Source organism: Pinus tabuliformis, chromosome 6, assembly GCF_031772625.1.
Source record: "Pinus tabuliformis cultivar Carrire ecotype Pingquan chromosome 6, CPIR1, whole genome shotgun sequence".
Lineage (NCBI taxonomy): Eukaryota > Viridiplantae > Streptophyta > Pinopsida > Pinales > Pinaceae > Pinus > Pinus tabuliformis.
In genome coordinates this window covers 2,009,646,668-2,009,660,907 of record NC_142292.1, presented here as the reverse complement: position 1 = coordinate 2,009,660,907, position 14,240 = coordinate 2,009,646,668, and the positions used below count along the sequence as shown (strand labels likewise).

Here is a 14,240-nt window from a genome sequence, read left to right as displayed (position 1 = left end):
AGCATATATGCCAAGAAGGAAGCAACCACACTAAGTGAAATGTGGTATCTATGCAAGACAGAGGAAACCAGACTTAGAGCAAAGGGAGATGTGGGATCAAAGGAGCAAGCATTTGCTACCATGGCCAAAAGAAAGGGAAAATTTGGCAAATTTAGTCCATGAAGAACAAACAACAAAGACATGTCCAAAATCCAATGCTATGGATGCCAAGAATATTGACACTACAAAAGGAATTGTCCTAAGCTTAAGAAGGACAACAACATCAAAAGAAAGAGGGAAGAAGCTCACATGACTCAAGAGGTGGAAGAAGAAGAAAATAAGCAAAAGAAGGAAGATCCTCCGGATCTCTACTATGCCTAAGTCAAACTCTTTACTTCAAGTCTTCTTTCAATGTTTTAGTAGGATAGGAGCATGTAGGAATAAAATAAAATTGCATGGCTAGAAACATCTTCTAGAATTTAGAAGCATGTAGTACATAGAGTTCTAAATACTCATGTAGAAGTAGCATTTATAATGAGAACAAAATGCATGGTTAGAAATATCTTTTAGAATATAGGAGCATGGTGGATATAGCTCAAGATGTTCATGTAGAAGGAGCATACCTAGTATAGAACCTCATCCCACGATGAAAGAAAATTGATCATGATTAAGAATCTTAGAAGACCTTCATCATCAAAAGGAAAGAAACATTTGCAGGGAAAGGGTCTTCAAGATCCTATGATGGAATCTTCAAAAGAAGATTCATGAATAAGAAGCAGATGTGTCATTGGGAAGTCCCATTCATGGGATTCAAGAAAAAGATGATGAGCATGCAAGTTAAGATGAAGCAAGAAGGGAGACACCATGAGCAATAAAATAAAGTCAAGATGATCAAAGGAGAATCAAGATGAGGTATGTATGCATCAAAGTTTAGTCATGTTATCATTTGTATATTATTGAGTCATGGGAATAGTTCTATAACATGATCGAGTAGGAAAGAATCTCTTTCACCAATGACATGCTTGAAGGCATGTACTACAATGCAATAAAGGTCAACAAAAGGATATGCTCACATAAGGAGTATAAGATTCCTGACTAAGAAGCAAGAAGAAACACTGACTAGTCTAGGAAGCAAGCAATGAAGAAGTGCTCTCAAGGAGCATAATATGGTTGACCAATTTATCCAAAGAGAAGCTGTTAAATTGACAACTAGGGCCAAACTTCATGTGGGTCATCTTATTCATGGCTAATAATATTTTTATTAGATTCCTCTCGTCGAGAGGTGTAGGATTGATCTAAAGATCATCCGATTCGGATAAGTATTCATGGAGATATGAATTTATTTTGATTATGGAATTATTATCAAGCCGACCTACAACTCATGTAGGCTCAGAAGTCCAACAGTCGCATCTATTCAAACATCATCAATTGTGTATAAATACAATAGAACTTTTCCTCATTTGCACTCACTCATCTCATCACATCTCTCTCTCTACTACGCAGAAAAGAGTCTCTTCTCTACTGCGCAGAAAAGGGTCTCTCTCTCACACATGTGAAGCTGGAAGTTGCTGAAACTGAAGCTGCAACTGTAGATCCAAACTTTGACCAGCGTGGACCATCAAACCTCCTCTTCTGATTTGCGCTGTAGGTTCATCTAAACCTCCTCTGAAAGTTACAACTTTTGGTGGTGGAATCAAGTCGATCCGACGGACGGTTTGCGAGATATCGACTGCCCTAGTTTGAAGGAAGCTGCTGAAACTGAAGCTGCAACTGCAGAAGTGAAGTTTGACCTGCGTGGACCAGAAGATCTCCTCATCTGAACTGCGCTGTAGGTTCATCTGAACCTCCTCTGAAGGCTGCAACTTTTGGTGGTGGAATCAAGCTGATCCGACAGTTGGTTTGTGAGATATCGACTGCCCTAGTTTTGATGATGAAGCCGCTAATGCTGATGCTACTGATCTTGGTTTTTCCACTGTTGATATAAATCATATTTATTGTACTATTTCTCTCTGCTGAATTATTGAAGATAAAAGAAGATTTGATCAAAGGGTTTCCCCACACATTGTGGGGTTTGTCCCTGGCTAGCCGCCACATCTTGTGTCTCTTGTCTTGGCTTGTTTTCTGTCGATCGTTTAATGTTCTGTCTGCAGTTTATGTACATGTGATTGCTAATCTGTGGAATATAATAAGAAAAAGAAATAAACTGTTATAAGCATAGAACATACCGTAACTTAACATGGTATCCGAGTTGAGGTGAAGACAAATCCCGAGCAAGAGCAAGAGCAATCACTGAAGAGAAGATTGGCAAGGCTATCCTAAAAGAACTATGGGGTCCTCAACACTCTTTCCTACCGAAGACAAGCTCCGTGAGAAAGCTGACTATCACGGATGGAAGATGTCTATCGATCTAAACCTAGAAGATCAAGGAATGCTGGACCATGTAAGAGGCAATATTGCTGAGCCTCCATCAAATGCATCCGCTGCTGCCTGGAACAAATGGAAAAATGGAGAAGTCAAAACAAAGAAGATCATCTGGGACTCTATCGACAAGCACTTGGTGGCCTACATCTCTGAACTAGACACCTCCAAGGAAATCTATGATAGACTGGTGAGTTTATTCAAAGTCAATGATGCAAATCAAGTTTTGTTTCTTAGAAATAAGTTGAGGGAAATCAAGAAGGGTAAAGATGAGAGTATGCAAGCATACTTCTTAAGAATCACCGAGATCAAGAACGATCTCCTATCTATTGGGAAAACTATTACTGACAGGGAAATGACACTCACAACTCTTGGAGGATTACCATTCGAATGGTACGTGTTCAGGACTACTCTTCTGAACAATAATATAATTCCTGGTTTCGAGGAATTAATGGCTAGATGCATTCAAGAAGAAACAAGGGTAGAAGAGCAAGAAATGCCCATGCCTAAAGGTCCTCCTGCTGCCTTTTCTTCTCATGCTAAGAAAAGAAATAATTCCGGGACTAAATCAAAAGGAAAGGCTGGACCTAAGGGTGGAAGAAAAGGACAATGTTACATTTGCGATAAAGTAGGTCACTATAAAAGGGAGTACCCTGATGGAAAGGATTCACACCGGGACGATGATCAAAATCCTTCTGATGGCAATTAAAGGAACGATAAATTCAATAGCAAAGGTAAGAGGAGAGCTGGGAATCAAGGAAGAGGACAACCATTCAAGAAGGCTAGAAATTCCAGGATGTATTAAATGCACCTGACCTTTGTAAGAACTTGGTGTCCATCTCGGTAATGGAAGACAAAGGCTACAAGGTAACCTTCAACGATGGCAAGGTACGTGTATCGAAAAATAATGTTAAAGATGCCTTTACTCTTGGGTTTCGTGTTGATTCATTTTATCAGGTCGATGAAAGTTAGGTAGGTGTCATGTCTTATGACACATCTCTTCAGTCCAAACTTTGGCATTGGAGGTTTGCCCACCTTCATTACAAAGATCTACTCGATGTAAGACATATGGTACAGGGATGCCCGAATTCCGAGTAGAAAAAGAAGGTGTATGTTCGGGATCTTCCGAAGGAAAGCTCAAAAGGGGACCATTCCCCTCAAGCCTAAGCAAGACCTCCGATATATTGCAGTTGGTTCACTCAGGCATACCTGAGGTTGGAATTAAGAGGGAGACTACTACACCACATACTCCAGAGCAGAATGGTGTGGCACCGTATGATTGTGGAAGCTGTCTCTATGGGTAGATGATGTAACAATGCCTGATGTGGAAGAACCGATGGATCCTATTTATCCACCTGAGCCTTCCTCTTCTAGGAAGAGACCTTCATGGCTTAGGGGGATACTTGATGATGCTGAAGGACATGCTGCACCTCGAGGAACCTTCCGTGAAAGTAAGAAACCTAACAGGTGTCACGAATACCTGACCATCATGAGCACGATCATACAAAATGAGCCTTCATCATTCTCAGACGCCGTCAAGCATCAAGTATGGAAGGATGCTATGACCAAAGAATGATGTCTATTATGGAGAATGATGTCTGGGAAGTAGTTCCCAGACCCCAGGACAAGACAATTGTTACTTCAAAATGGCTTTACAACATAAAGCTGCAGCAGATGGAAGTACGAAATAGTATAAGGCTCGTTTTGTTGCTCGTGGTTTCTCCCAGAAGGAAGGTATATACTATAGACTATGATGTGATATTTGCACCTGTTGCCAGATATACGACCATCCGCTTGATCATAGCCCTTGTGGCTTCACAAGGATGGAACCTACATCAGATGGATGTCAAGACCGCGTTCTTGCACGGTTCTATCAAAGAAGAGGTCTATGTGGAGCAACCCGAAGGATTTGAGATTTATGATTGAAAATCTCATGTATGCAGGTTGAAGAAGGCTCTCTATGGGCTGAAGCAAGCACCCTGAGCATGGTATGAGAGGATCGATAGCTACTTGATGAAGCTGCGATTCACTAGGAGTGAAACCGATCCTAATCTTTACCTTAAGGTTGAAGATGACAAGCCTCTCATACTGGTGTTGTATGTGGATGACCTCTTTCTAACAGGTGCATACCCTCTCATTCACAAATGTAAGAGGGAGTTGGCTTCTGAATTTGAAATGAAGAACCAAGGACTTGAAGTGTGGCAAAAGCCAAGGGAAATTTTCCTATCTCAAGGAAAATATGTGGTGAAGATTCTGAAAAGATTTGGTATGGTGGATTGCAAGCCTGTGACTACCTCGAGGATCTTAACTTTTAGAAGTTATATGGTAGTGATGTCGGACCAGATTTGGGAAATGCCTCCGGGTTTCAAAAACTCATTCGCATTGATGTTCATGGTGAACCTCCGTCCGAACATATGTTTTGCAGTTAGCATTGTGAGCTCATATTTGGTTGAGCCTCACTAGATTGGTGCCAAGAATCTTCTGAGATGTCTTCAGGACACAACCTCTCATGTATTGAAATACACTGCCGGAAATATGAATATGCATGATTATTCGAATGCTGATTAGGCAGGTAGTGTGGAGGATCACTGGAGCACTTTTTAGTGTTGTTTCTCTTTGGATTCTGCTTCGATATAATGGATGAGTAGGAAGCAGAAGTCGGTTGCCATAAGCACTGCCGAGACCGGATACATATTTACGAGTATGATCTCGTATGAAGCTGCCTGGTTGGGGAAGCTCTTCAGTGAGCTGTTTGAACACATACCACTGTGATTCTCTGTAACAACCAGAGGTGGGATTCGATTATTGAGGAATCCCGTATTCCTCGATTGCTTCAGCAGATAGACATCATCAGGGATATGGTAAGTCGATGAGCAAGGAGGCTCCATCGCATTAAGATGATGTACAGGTTGATGCACCTTGTCAAAGCTCCGAGGAAAGATCTAATCTGTGATTTTCCCAAACGACTTGGAGTCGTCAAGAAACCCTTGTACAAGGGTCCTGCATGTTGCATACATTGAGCTCTGGGAACTCTAAGGGCTTGCGGTTCTTACTGGAGCAACATACGACCACAAGTGACTCACCCTCCCCTGGTGGTGTGCACTGGAACAAGATGCTTCGCTCTCTTGTGGGACAAGATGATTCGCTCTCTTGTGGAACAGGATGATTCGCTCTCCTGTGTAGCAAGATTGATGTGTTCTCCTGTGAGGCCTAGATTGATGTGTTCTCCATGGCGGCCTGGATTGATGTGTTCTCCATGGCGATTGTAGCAGGATTGATGTGTTCTCCTGTGAGGCTCGGATTGATGTGTTCTCCATGGCGATTGTAGCAGGATTGATGTGTTCTCCATGGCGGCCTGGATGATGTGTTCTCCATGGCCATTGTAGCAGGATTGATGTGTTCTCCTGTGAGGACAGGATTGATTAGTTCTCCTGTCGAGGCATCCGACCCATGTAGTCTAGGACTCATGGGAAGTACCTCTCATCTGATCAATGAGCAGGGAAATGAAGTTAGGGACCATAGTAGTACCGATGGACGCATCGTTGTGTCTACCGTACTCCCTATGCTAGGATGACCTCCATTGATCTGGGATCAATGATACTGGTTTGGGACCAGTGGTAGTAGTACATTCTATGACACTGACTTCGGGTCGGTTGTTACTGGTTTGGGACCAGTGGTACGCACTTTGAGACTGACTTTGAGTCAGTGGAGGATGTTACTGGTCTGGGACCAGTGGTAGGAGTTGTACTCACTATGACGCTGACTTCAGGTTGGTTGAGACTGGTCTGGGACTAGTGGTACATATTCTGAGACTGATTTTGAGTTAGTATGATACATCCTCGATCATTTCTTCTTTTTCATAATTCGGACAAAAGCAGAGCAGAACAGAACAAAGCAGAGCAGAGCATAACAGAGCAGAGCCATACAGATCAGTACAGGGCAGAACAAGACAAAGAAAAACAGGCAGAATAGAGCAGGGCAAGGGTCAGGTTGTACAGGGCAGTGCATTTGATGGATGAATAGTAGCGACCGACAGACAAATTGCAGATGAAGTTCTCCTTAGTTGAGAGGGAGTGTTAAATTGGAAATTAGGGCCAAACTTCATGTGGGTCACCTTATTTATGGCTATTAATATTTTTATTAGATTTCTCTCGTCGAGAGGTGTAGGATTGATCTAAAGATCATCCGATTCCGATAAGTATTCATGGAGATATGAATTTATTTTGATTATGGAATTATTATCAAGCCGACCTACAACTCATGTAGGCTCAGAAGTCCAACAGTCGCATCTATTCAAACATCATCAGTTGTGTATAAATACAAGAGGACTTTTCCTCATTTGCACTCACTCATCCCATCACATCTCTCTCTCTACTGCACAGAAAAGAGTCTTTTCTCTACTGCGCAGAAAAGGGTCTCTCTCTCACACATGTGAAGCCGGAGGCTACTGAAACTGAAGCTGCAACTGTAGATCCAAACTTTGACCAGCGTGGACCATCAAACCTCCTCTTTTGATTTGCACTGTAGGTTCATCTGAACCTCCTCTGAAGGCTACAAATTTTGGTGGTGGAATCAAGTCGATCCGACGGATGGTTTGCGAGATATCGACTGCCTTAGTTTGAAGGAAGCTGCTGAAACTGAAGCTGCAACTGCAGAAGTGAAGTTTGACCTGTGTGGACCAGAAGATCTCCTCATCTGAATTGCGCTGTAGGTTCATCTGAACCTCCTCTGAAGGCTGCAACTTTTGGCGGTGGAATCAAGCCGATCCGACAGTCGGTTTGTGAGATATCGACTGCCCTAGTTTTGATGATGAAGTCGCTAATGTTGATGCTGCTGATCTAGGGTATGCTATTGTTGATATAAATCAGATTTATTGTACTATTTCTCTCTGCTGAACTATTGAAGATAAAAGAAGATTTGATCAAAGGGTTTCCCCACACATTGTGGGGTTTGTCCCTGGCTAGCCGCCACATCTTGTGTCTCTTGTCTTGGCTTGTTTTCTGTCGATTGTTTAATGTTCTATCTGCACTTTACTTTATGTACATGTGATTGCTAATCTGTGGAATATAATAAGAAAAAGAAATAAACTGTTATAAGCATAGAACATACCATAACTTAACAGAAGCAAATAAAGAAAGAGATCAAGCATGTGAAGAGCACCATGATCACCGAGAATCACTATCTGACAAGATACTTTGAATATATCTCTCGAAAGAAGGTAGGTCAACTCTGACAAAGGAAGGAAGGACCCTTGACACCTATGAAGGCCTTGGAGATATGAAAGATGTAGATAACTAATTCTACTCAACGAAGATGTCGTGATGATGAAGATGACTCGGTATCGACCCGGCCGGTTTGATTTCAATGACTCGGTCGTTGCAAAAAATACATTAAATATATTTTTTTTATAAAAAACATAATTTTAAAGATTTTCATTCATGTTTCCAAACACAAAGTTTTAGAATATAGAGAGAAGACAACGATTTTCATTCATGTTTCCAAACACAAAGCTTTAGAATTTAGAGAGAAGACAACATATGATCAAACTAGGCTCATGAATATATCCATTATATCAAAATGGCACCCAGTGCACTATCCAATACAAAGTTCATACTTAACCACCAATGCCAGGATTCTTTTCTGCCTCGGCCTAAGGACAATCACTAGACTACAACAACATTAATACCAATTCTCTGCCCCTAATGAAGTTTCAAAACCCTTGATTTAATTTTGGTCAAGCTCTAGAACAATTAGAGGTATATATGTATTTATTAGTCCATTGCCAGAATGTTTGCCTTTTTAAAAACATTGTATGGCTCAATGCATTGCTTCAGTTTTCTAATTCATGCCACTCGGATAACCATACTTTGGCCTTGTAATTTTCAAAACTTTCTCATAGTGATAGATTACTTTAAAGTTTAGGGCTATAAATATGCAATAAACAACAACCCAACCATTGATATGTAGGAGGCGGAACAACTTTTGACAAATGTGCTTCAGGATTTTTGTCAAAGAGCTGAGTAGGCCGAGTTGTTATTGAGCCGGCTGAGTCATTACTGAGTCGGCCGAGTTGTTACCGAGTTGACCGAGTCAATGACTGGCTCGGTAACAACTTGGCCAACCATTCTGTTTCGGCCATCGAGCCTACCCGACTAGGAATTGGCTCGGTCTGACTCGGCCGAGTCGGAGTCGACTCGGCCGTTTTTTAAAACAATGGGCAAGAGGACTGATATTCTTTGAGGGCTAGAAACCCAAGACAAGAATAGTCCTAGAAGGTCATACTCAGTGAACATCGAGGTGGGTATGTACCTTGAGAGACAATGACTAAGGTGTTTATAAATCATTGGCCTCGCCAACATTGTGCACTGATCTATTGAGAGATAAAGCTTCAGTCAAGGCCTTGCCGAGGAAACAATGTTGGTTATTATGATGCTATAATAGATGGATCACAAATCCGATTTCTCTTATGTGAATTCTTCAAGATTGAAACATAGCCAAACACCTTGTAGTGTTGTATGAATACCTCCCTAGTTAAGAGGGAGTGTTGAAGGAAATGTAACTAGGTTCGGTCTTCATAAATATAAGTTTGACTTTTGTATTTATTCAAGAAAAGAGAAATTATTTTTCTGATATTTTTCAATGAGTTTTTTGCTCATTGAATTAGGTCAAGCACATGTTTAAAGTGCTTCTAGGAAGTCAAGAGTCAATGTATTTATGCAATACCCTTTGAGGGCATGTTACACTACGTATAAAATAGTATAAAGGTCAAAGGAATACCTTCATGCAAAGTTCAAGTCCTCTCCATGCAACAACATCATTCAAACGAATCAAAACGAAGAAAATAGTGAAGATATGGTCAAGTCGGCTTGAAGACAGAATGTCGGCCTAATGTCAGCCTAGAGGAGGGACAGTCCTCTATATATAGAGGCTGTCCACTCCCTCATAAAGAATAGAACGCAAGCTCTGAAATCAGTGAAGGTGGAAGTCGAGAAAGTGAAGGGAAAAGCAAGTCTAAGGGTCTCCAAGACAAGTGAAGAAAGGAGGAAGAAGACCGAAGTGTAGGGGACTGTTTCTAGGGCTAGAAACAATCATTCTAGGGCTAGAAACAGTCACACGTGCGAGGAGAAGGTGGACAGATTGTGGATATAACAGCAGTAACCTTTCAGTGCAAGATTCGTTGGTGTTTGGGCTAGATATTAGGCCTACAAGGCCTCCCAAGTCAAATGAAGAAGTCTCTCTCTAGCGAAGGTAAAAGGACCCTAATTCACTAAGGGTACCCCTCCACATGTGAGAAAACTAGGGGAACAGAACAGCAGTACAGTCATACACCCATATCTCAAGAAGGATCTCGTTTGAAGAAGTCTGCTTGAGCAAAGGATAGAAGAGGAACATCTCATCTAGAAGGCTCACTCAAGTAAGGTCTATCTCTAGACAAGAAACAAAGGAGGAGGACAAAGTGATGGGGAGAAAAGTGCCGGAAGGAGGAAGTCTATGTGCGGGGGAACAAAGTGCAAAAAAGAGGAGAGGACTTGACTTGTGCTTGGAGGACATCCTAGTCAAGGTTCTAGGGTCTGGAAATGATCAATAAGAAGCTTCAATAAGAGAAACTTACCAAAGGGTTTTCCTCTCTAAGAGAGAGAGGTTTTGGCCCTGGCAGATAACCAACATTTGTGTTTTTGTCTTTATGTTTTCGGTAGCAGTTTGATGAAACACACACACTAATAATAAGAAGAAGATCAAGCTTAAGATAAGTGTAAAAGTGCTTCACAAATTGTTATCAAGCAGTGAAGAATCCTAACAAACACCAGTGCCCTTAATTCTTCAACACATAAGACACACATCATGCTTTGTCAACAGTGTCTTGTGAGCAAAGAGTGGTATTCAAGGATTGTAGACATAGTAAATTGGTACTTCCTACAGAATTTCTTGGCCAGTTGCAAGTCTAGGAGGGCAGAATTCAGTTGAAAAGTCCCTAGATGCAATGGGATGCTTGAGTATGGCAACCTCTGAACATAATCTTAATCTTGAATGTACTATACATCTATGGAAAACTTTAAAACCACCACTCTCAGTTCTATCCGCTAGGCATACAGGTATGTGTAATTAATCTAGCTTCTAAAGATTTTGAGGAAATCCGTACTTTCCCTCTCTTCTCGATGTTATTTCTCAATTTTAAATATGGTCCTTCTAAATTTGGCTGCTGCCAAAATAGGCCATGATATTGGTTGCCTTCTAAACTAGATAAAATGGAATATTTTCTCCTGTGTTAAGTTCAAGCAATTGATTGTTCCTGCAGAGATAAAAAATTAATATAATAGCAATATAGTCTAGGAAATGATGCAAAGTCAAAAGGAGGTTTGAATTATTTGCATATTGAAACCTGGATTCTTCAGATTTGTATCTTAGTGCTTAACCAATTAGCTTGTCAAACAAAAATTGATGTATCATAATCAACAATAAGAACTTATGTTGAATAAATGTATCTTTGAAGAAGGATTCTCCAAGCCAAAATACAAAGATTAAAAACATTGAAGATCATTACAATTTGAAGGTAACCAAATACATAGAATATATGTCTTGCAAAGCTCGACTCCCAAGAGGCAATGTGATCTAGAGTAGGAGCAAAGCAGCACAGAAAATGCACTGTTTAAGAGGCATTCGAAGGCAAAATCAACAGCAGGACAAGGGAGCCTAGATGCTGAAGGAGAATTTTACACCTTGAAGGATACATTCAGAAAGGCTATCTACCAAGCACAATGTCAGCTTGTAAATGGATGATAATTTTCACTACTGAAAGGTCATCTGTAAAAGGCTATATAATTTTTTGAACAATGCTTCCTTATTACCACAGTGGTGGCGAGCATCCACCACCTATCAAGAGGAGAGGCACTACTTACACTGAACAACCACGTAGCCTGACTTAGCAGCCCCTGGGTGGCTCAGTGGCTTCCTTGCAGGTAGCGCATTGGCCACTTCTTGTCAGGAATCAAACGTAGGTAGGGGCTATACTAATAAGAGAAACACTCTGTTTGAATTATACCAACTTCAAAATGTTTCTCCTGAGTATGTCTGATGTCATAAGAAGGATGCATGCTCAAAATGAAATTTATCAGATAACTGCTACAAGGTTGCAATTGAATGGATTATTTTATGTTCAATTATGGGAAGGCTAACATGCAGACTAAAAGAACAATATTTCAAGTATGTTAAATCTAATTGGCAAATTATAACACTAGATTGGTTGATTCTAACCTTTAGGCTTCAGGGCATGGCAGTTTTGTCACTACATTGTAATAAACAATACAAGGAATCATTCTGTATATATATAGGCTGTCGAGAGTTTGATATAGTGAACACATCCTTGCTACAGATAGTGAATGCATCCTATTATGACTATCTATGAAATATTGTCAAAGGTTCATTGTAATTTCTTTGAGTAGTGTTCTATCTTTTCTGCAGTCTGGCAAAAATTTGCAAATATATTTGTGCTCTTGAAATTGTTTAAACTTTAAATTGATTTGTTGTTGGCATTCTAGAACCTTGCAGTTGATCAAAACACTCATTCTCAAGTTGACCTAGGTAAATCTGTTCCTCCTTTTCTGGTAAGGGCCAGTTTGATATTATTATTTTATTTTATTGATTATGTTTATATGAATAAAATAAAAGACACATGTCAATTGGGTTTATCTCAAGCAGTTGGGGGGAATGATTGTTATCGTCCCCACTCAGGTCCCCACTCAGGTTCAATTCCCGCAAGTGACTTGATGAGCTTTGTTGAGTCTGAGTAGTCTCTTGAGGACTGAAACATGTATATTCCTCATATGGAATATAAAGATATTTCTCATGAAAGAAAATAATGGACCCATATTTCTGTTACTTAGTTGTCATTTGTTTATACTGATTATCTTCTAGTTCTTAAATACTTATTTCTGAACTGCATTATCCCTTCTAATTACTCTCTATAAATATTTCCTTTAAATATCTGATTTATACAATTTCATAAGGTTATGGATTTCTTAAGCAATCCTGCATCTAATGTTGTGACTTGTCATTAACACGTTGCATAACTTATCAACTAATTTAGCATTGAAGTAAGCAATGCCCCCTGATTCTGTTTGCAATTTTTTTTCCTCTAAAGCATTGAATGCTACATGACCTTTTGCTTTACGTGTTGTAGTATAGTCATGTGATTATTATTCTCACAATTTTAGCTTTGCCAATCTATTTATATAAATCTTGTCATGGCTATACAGGAAGGTGATCCAATGTTGACAGGTCGAGTTCGGGATGCGCAGTCATGTGATGATTATTCTCACAGTGTTAGTATTAGCTTGGCCGATCTATTTCCATATAGCTTGTCATGACTATACAGGAAGGTGATTCAATGTTGACAGATCGAGTTTGGGATGCGCTTGTCAAGGCTTTCGCAAGTCAAATGAAAACCTACATTCACAACATCAAGTTTTGTAAAAGAGATACTTGTCTTGGTTTATCAATTTTTTTTTTCCATGGTAGAGAATCTGATTGAGAAAATTTTGCGAGACATCAATGTTAAGGGTGTCCTTCCAGCTGTCAAGACAGAAGGGAAAAATCAAATGCTAGCTACTATAGAATCTTTCCAAATATCTTATTCGGCACATTGTTTGAGCAACCTTTCAGATCTTGTCAATAATTTGTTCCAATGTCCAGTCGAGGGAGTATCCCATCACAAGAGCAAATCTCAAGGTTTATTTCTTGCATTCAAGAAGAAATTGAATCAGTTAAATTGGACAATTATCTAACACTCCTTGTTTTATGTGAGATCGGTAAAGTCTTGCAGTTGCTAGTAGAAAAAGCTGAGTGTCAGGTACCACATTTTTTCCCATGTTCAGTTTGTTGTTTGTTACATTAACCTTAAGTTGATTTTCAGATATGCATAACATTTGCCTTTGTAATGTTCCTTGGATGCACCTTTATCATTTCACCCTTTATATTGATATGTTTTGTTTTGGGGGTCTGTTCTTGTATTCCAAATTTCTATGTAATGCTATAATTTGCAATTGTTCATATCATGTAACAAACAAATAGACATGGTTACTGGACTCCACCCTCAAGCCCACAAACTGGAACTATTTGCATCTAGGATTGAGTTGATGTTTACATGGGACCAACCCACTGAATGAATTCTGGTTCAGTATCTTGGGACTGCTCTGCTGCATTTATTCTGCATAAAAATTCATTATAAATTTAGCTCTATAAGAAAGGACACAAAATAACTACCATAATGCAATTCCTAAAAAGTTAAAACAAGAATCCCCCCCTGTATTGTAACAAACCCCCCCTTGTTGACCATAGGTGGTTATTATGTCATCCGGCTCTCGTGGTCAGTTACAAGAATGGGGTACGTACAATACATTTTTTTTGGTCGTTTTAAAATTTCCTGCATGGCACCCACGTGGCCTACCATCACAAGATGTATATTCCCATAACCAGAACTCTGAGACTGGCAGGCACTCCTCTCAACATAGTGGAACACAAGGATTACAGTCTTCTAGATGGCCCACACCAAGTATGTAATGTGTTTTTCTACATGCTCGAAGCCCGATATCAATACTAATATTCAGGCATAAGAGCATACAGGAGGACAACTTCCAATATGGTCACTATCCCTCCAATCACCTGTCCCCACTTTTCTTAACTCTGTCTGGTTTCCCAGAGCTAGCTTGCTTGAACTGTAGTTGTGGAAAATCTCCAACAGACTTCTGTAGCCTTAACACCTAGAGGGATGACCTTCTTGGACCCTACAAAGCATAGCTATTTCCAAGTTGCACCTTGGAGTACAAGGTATGTATCCTGGCCCATTA

At 40.1% G+C, this 14,240-nt stretch overlaps 1 protein-coding gene across 2 annotated transcripts in view; it reads left to right on the top strand.

Moving 5' to 3' along the window:
* The window catches only part of LOC149267317 (TMV resistance protein N-like), a 113,842-nt gene extending 100,509 nt beyond the window's left edge, over positions 1-13,333 (top strand). Inside the window, exon 5 of one of the 2 annotated variants that reach the window (XM_089432209.1) lies at positions 12,770-13,333. In XM_089432209.1, coding sequence (XP_089288335.1) covers positions 12,770-12,925 — 156 coding nt within the window. In that variant the 3' untranslated portion in view covers positions 12,926-13,333. Of the gene's footprint in view, positions 1-12,650 lie in introns of both variants that reach the window. The other variant, XM_089432218.1, reaches the window with a different exon arrangement.
* Positions 13,334-14,240: the final 907 nt, after the last annotated feature.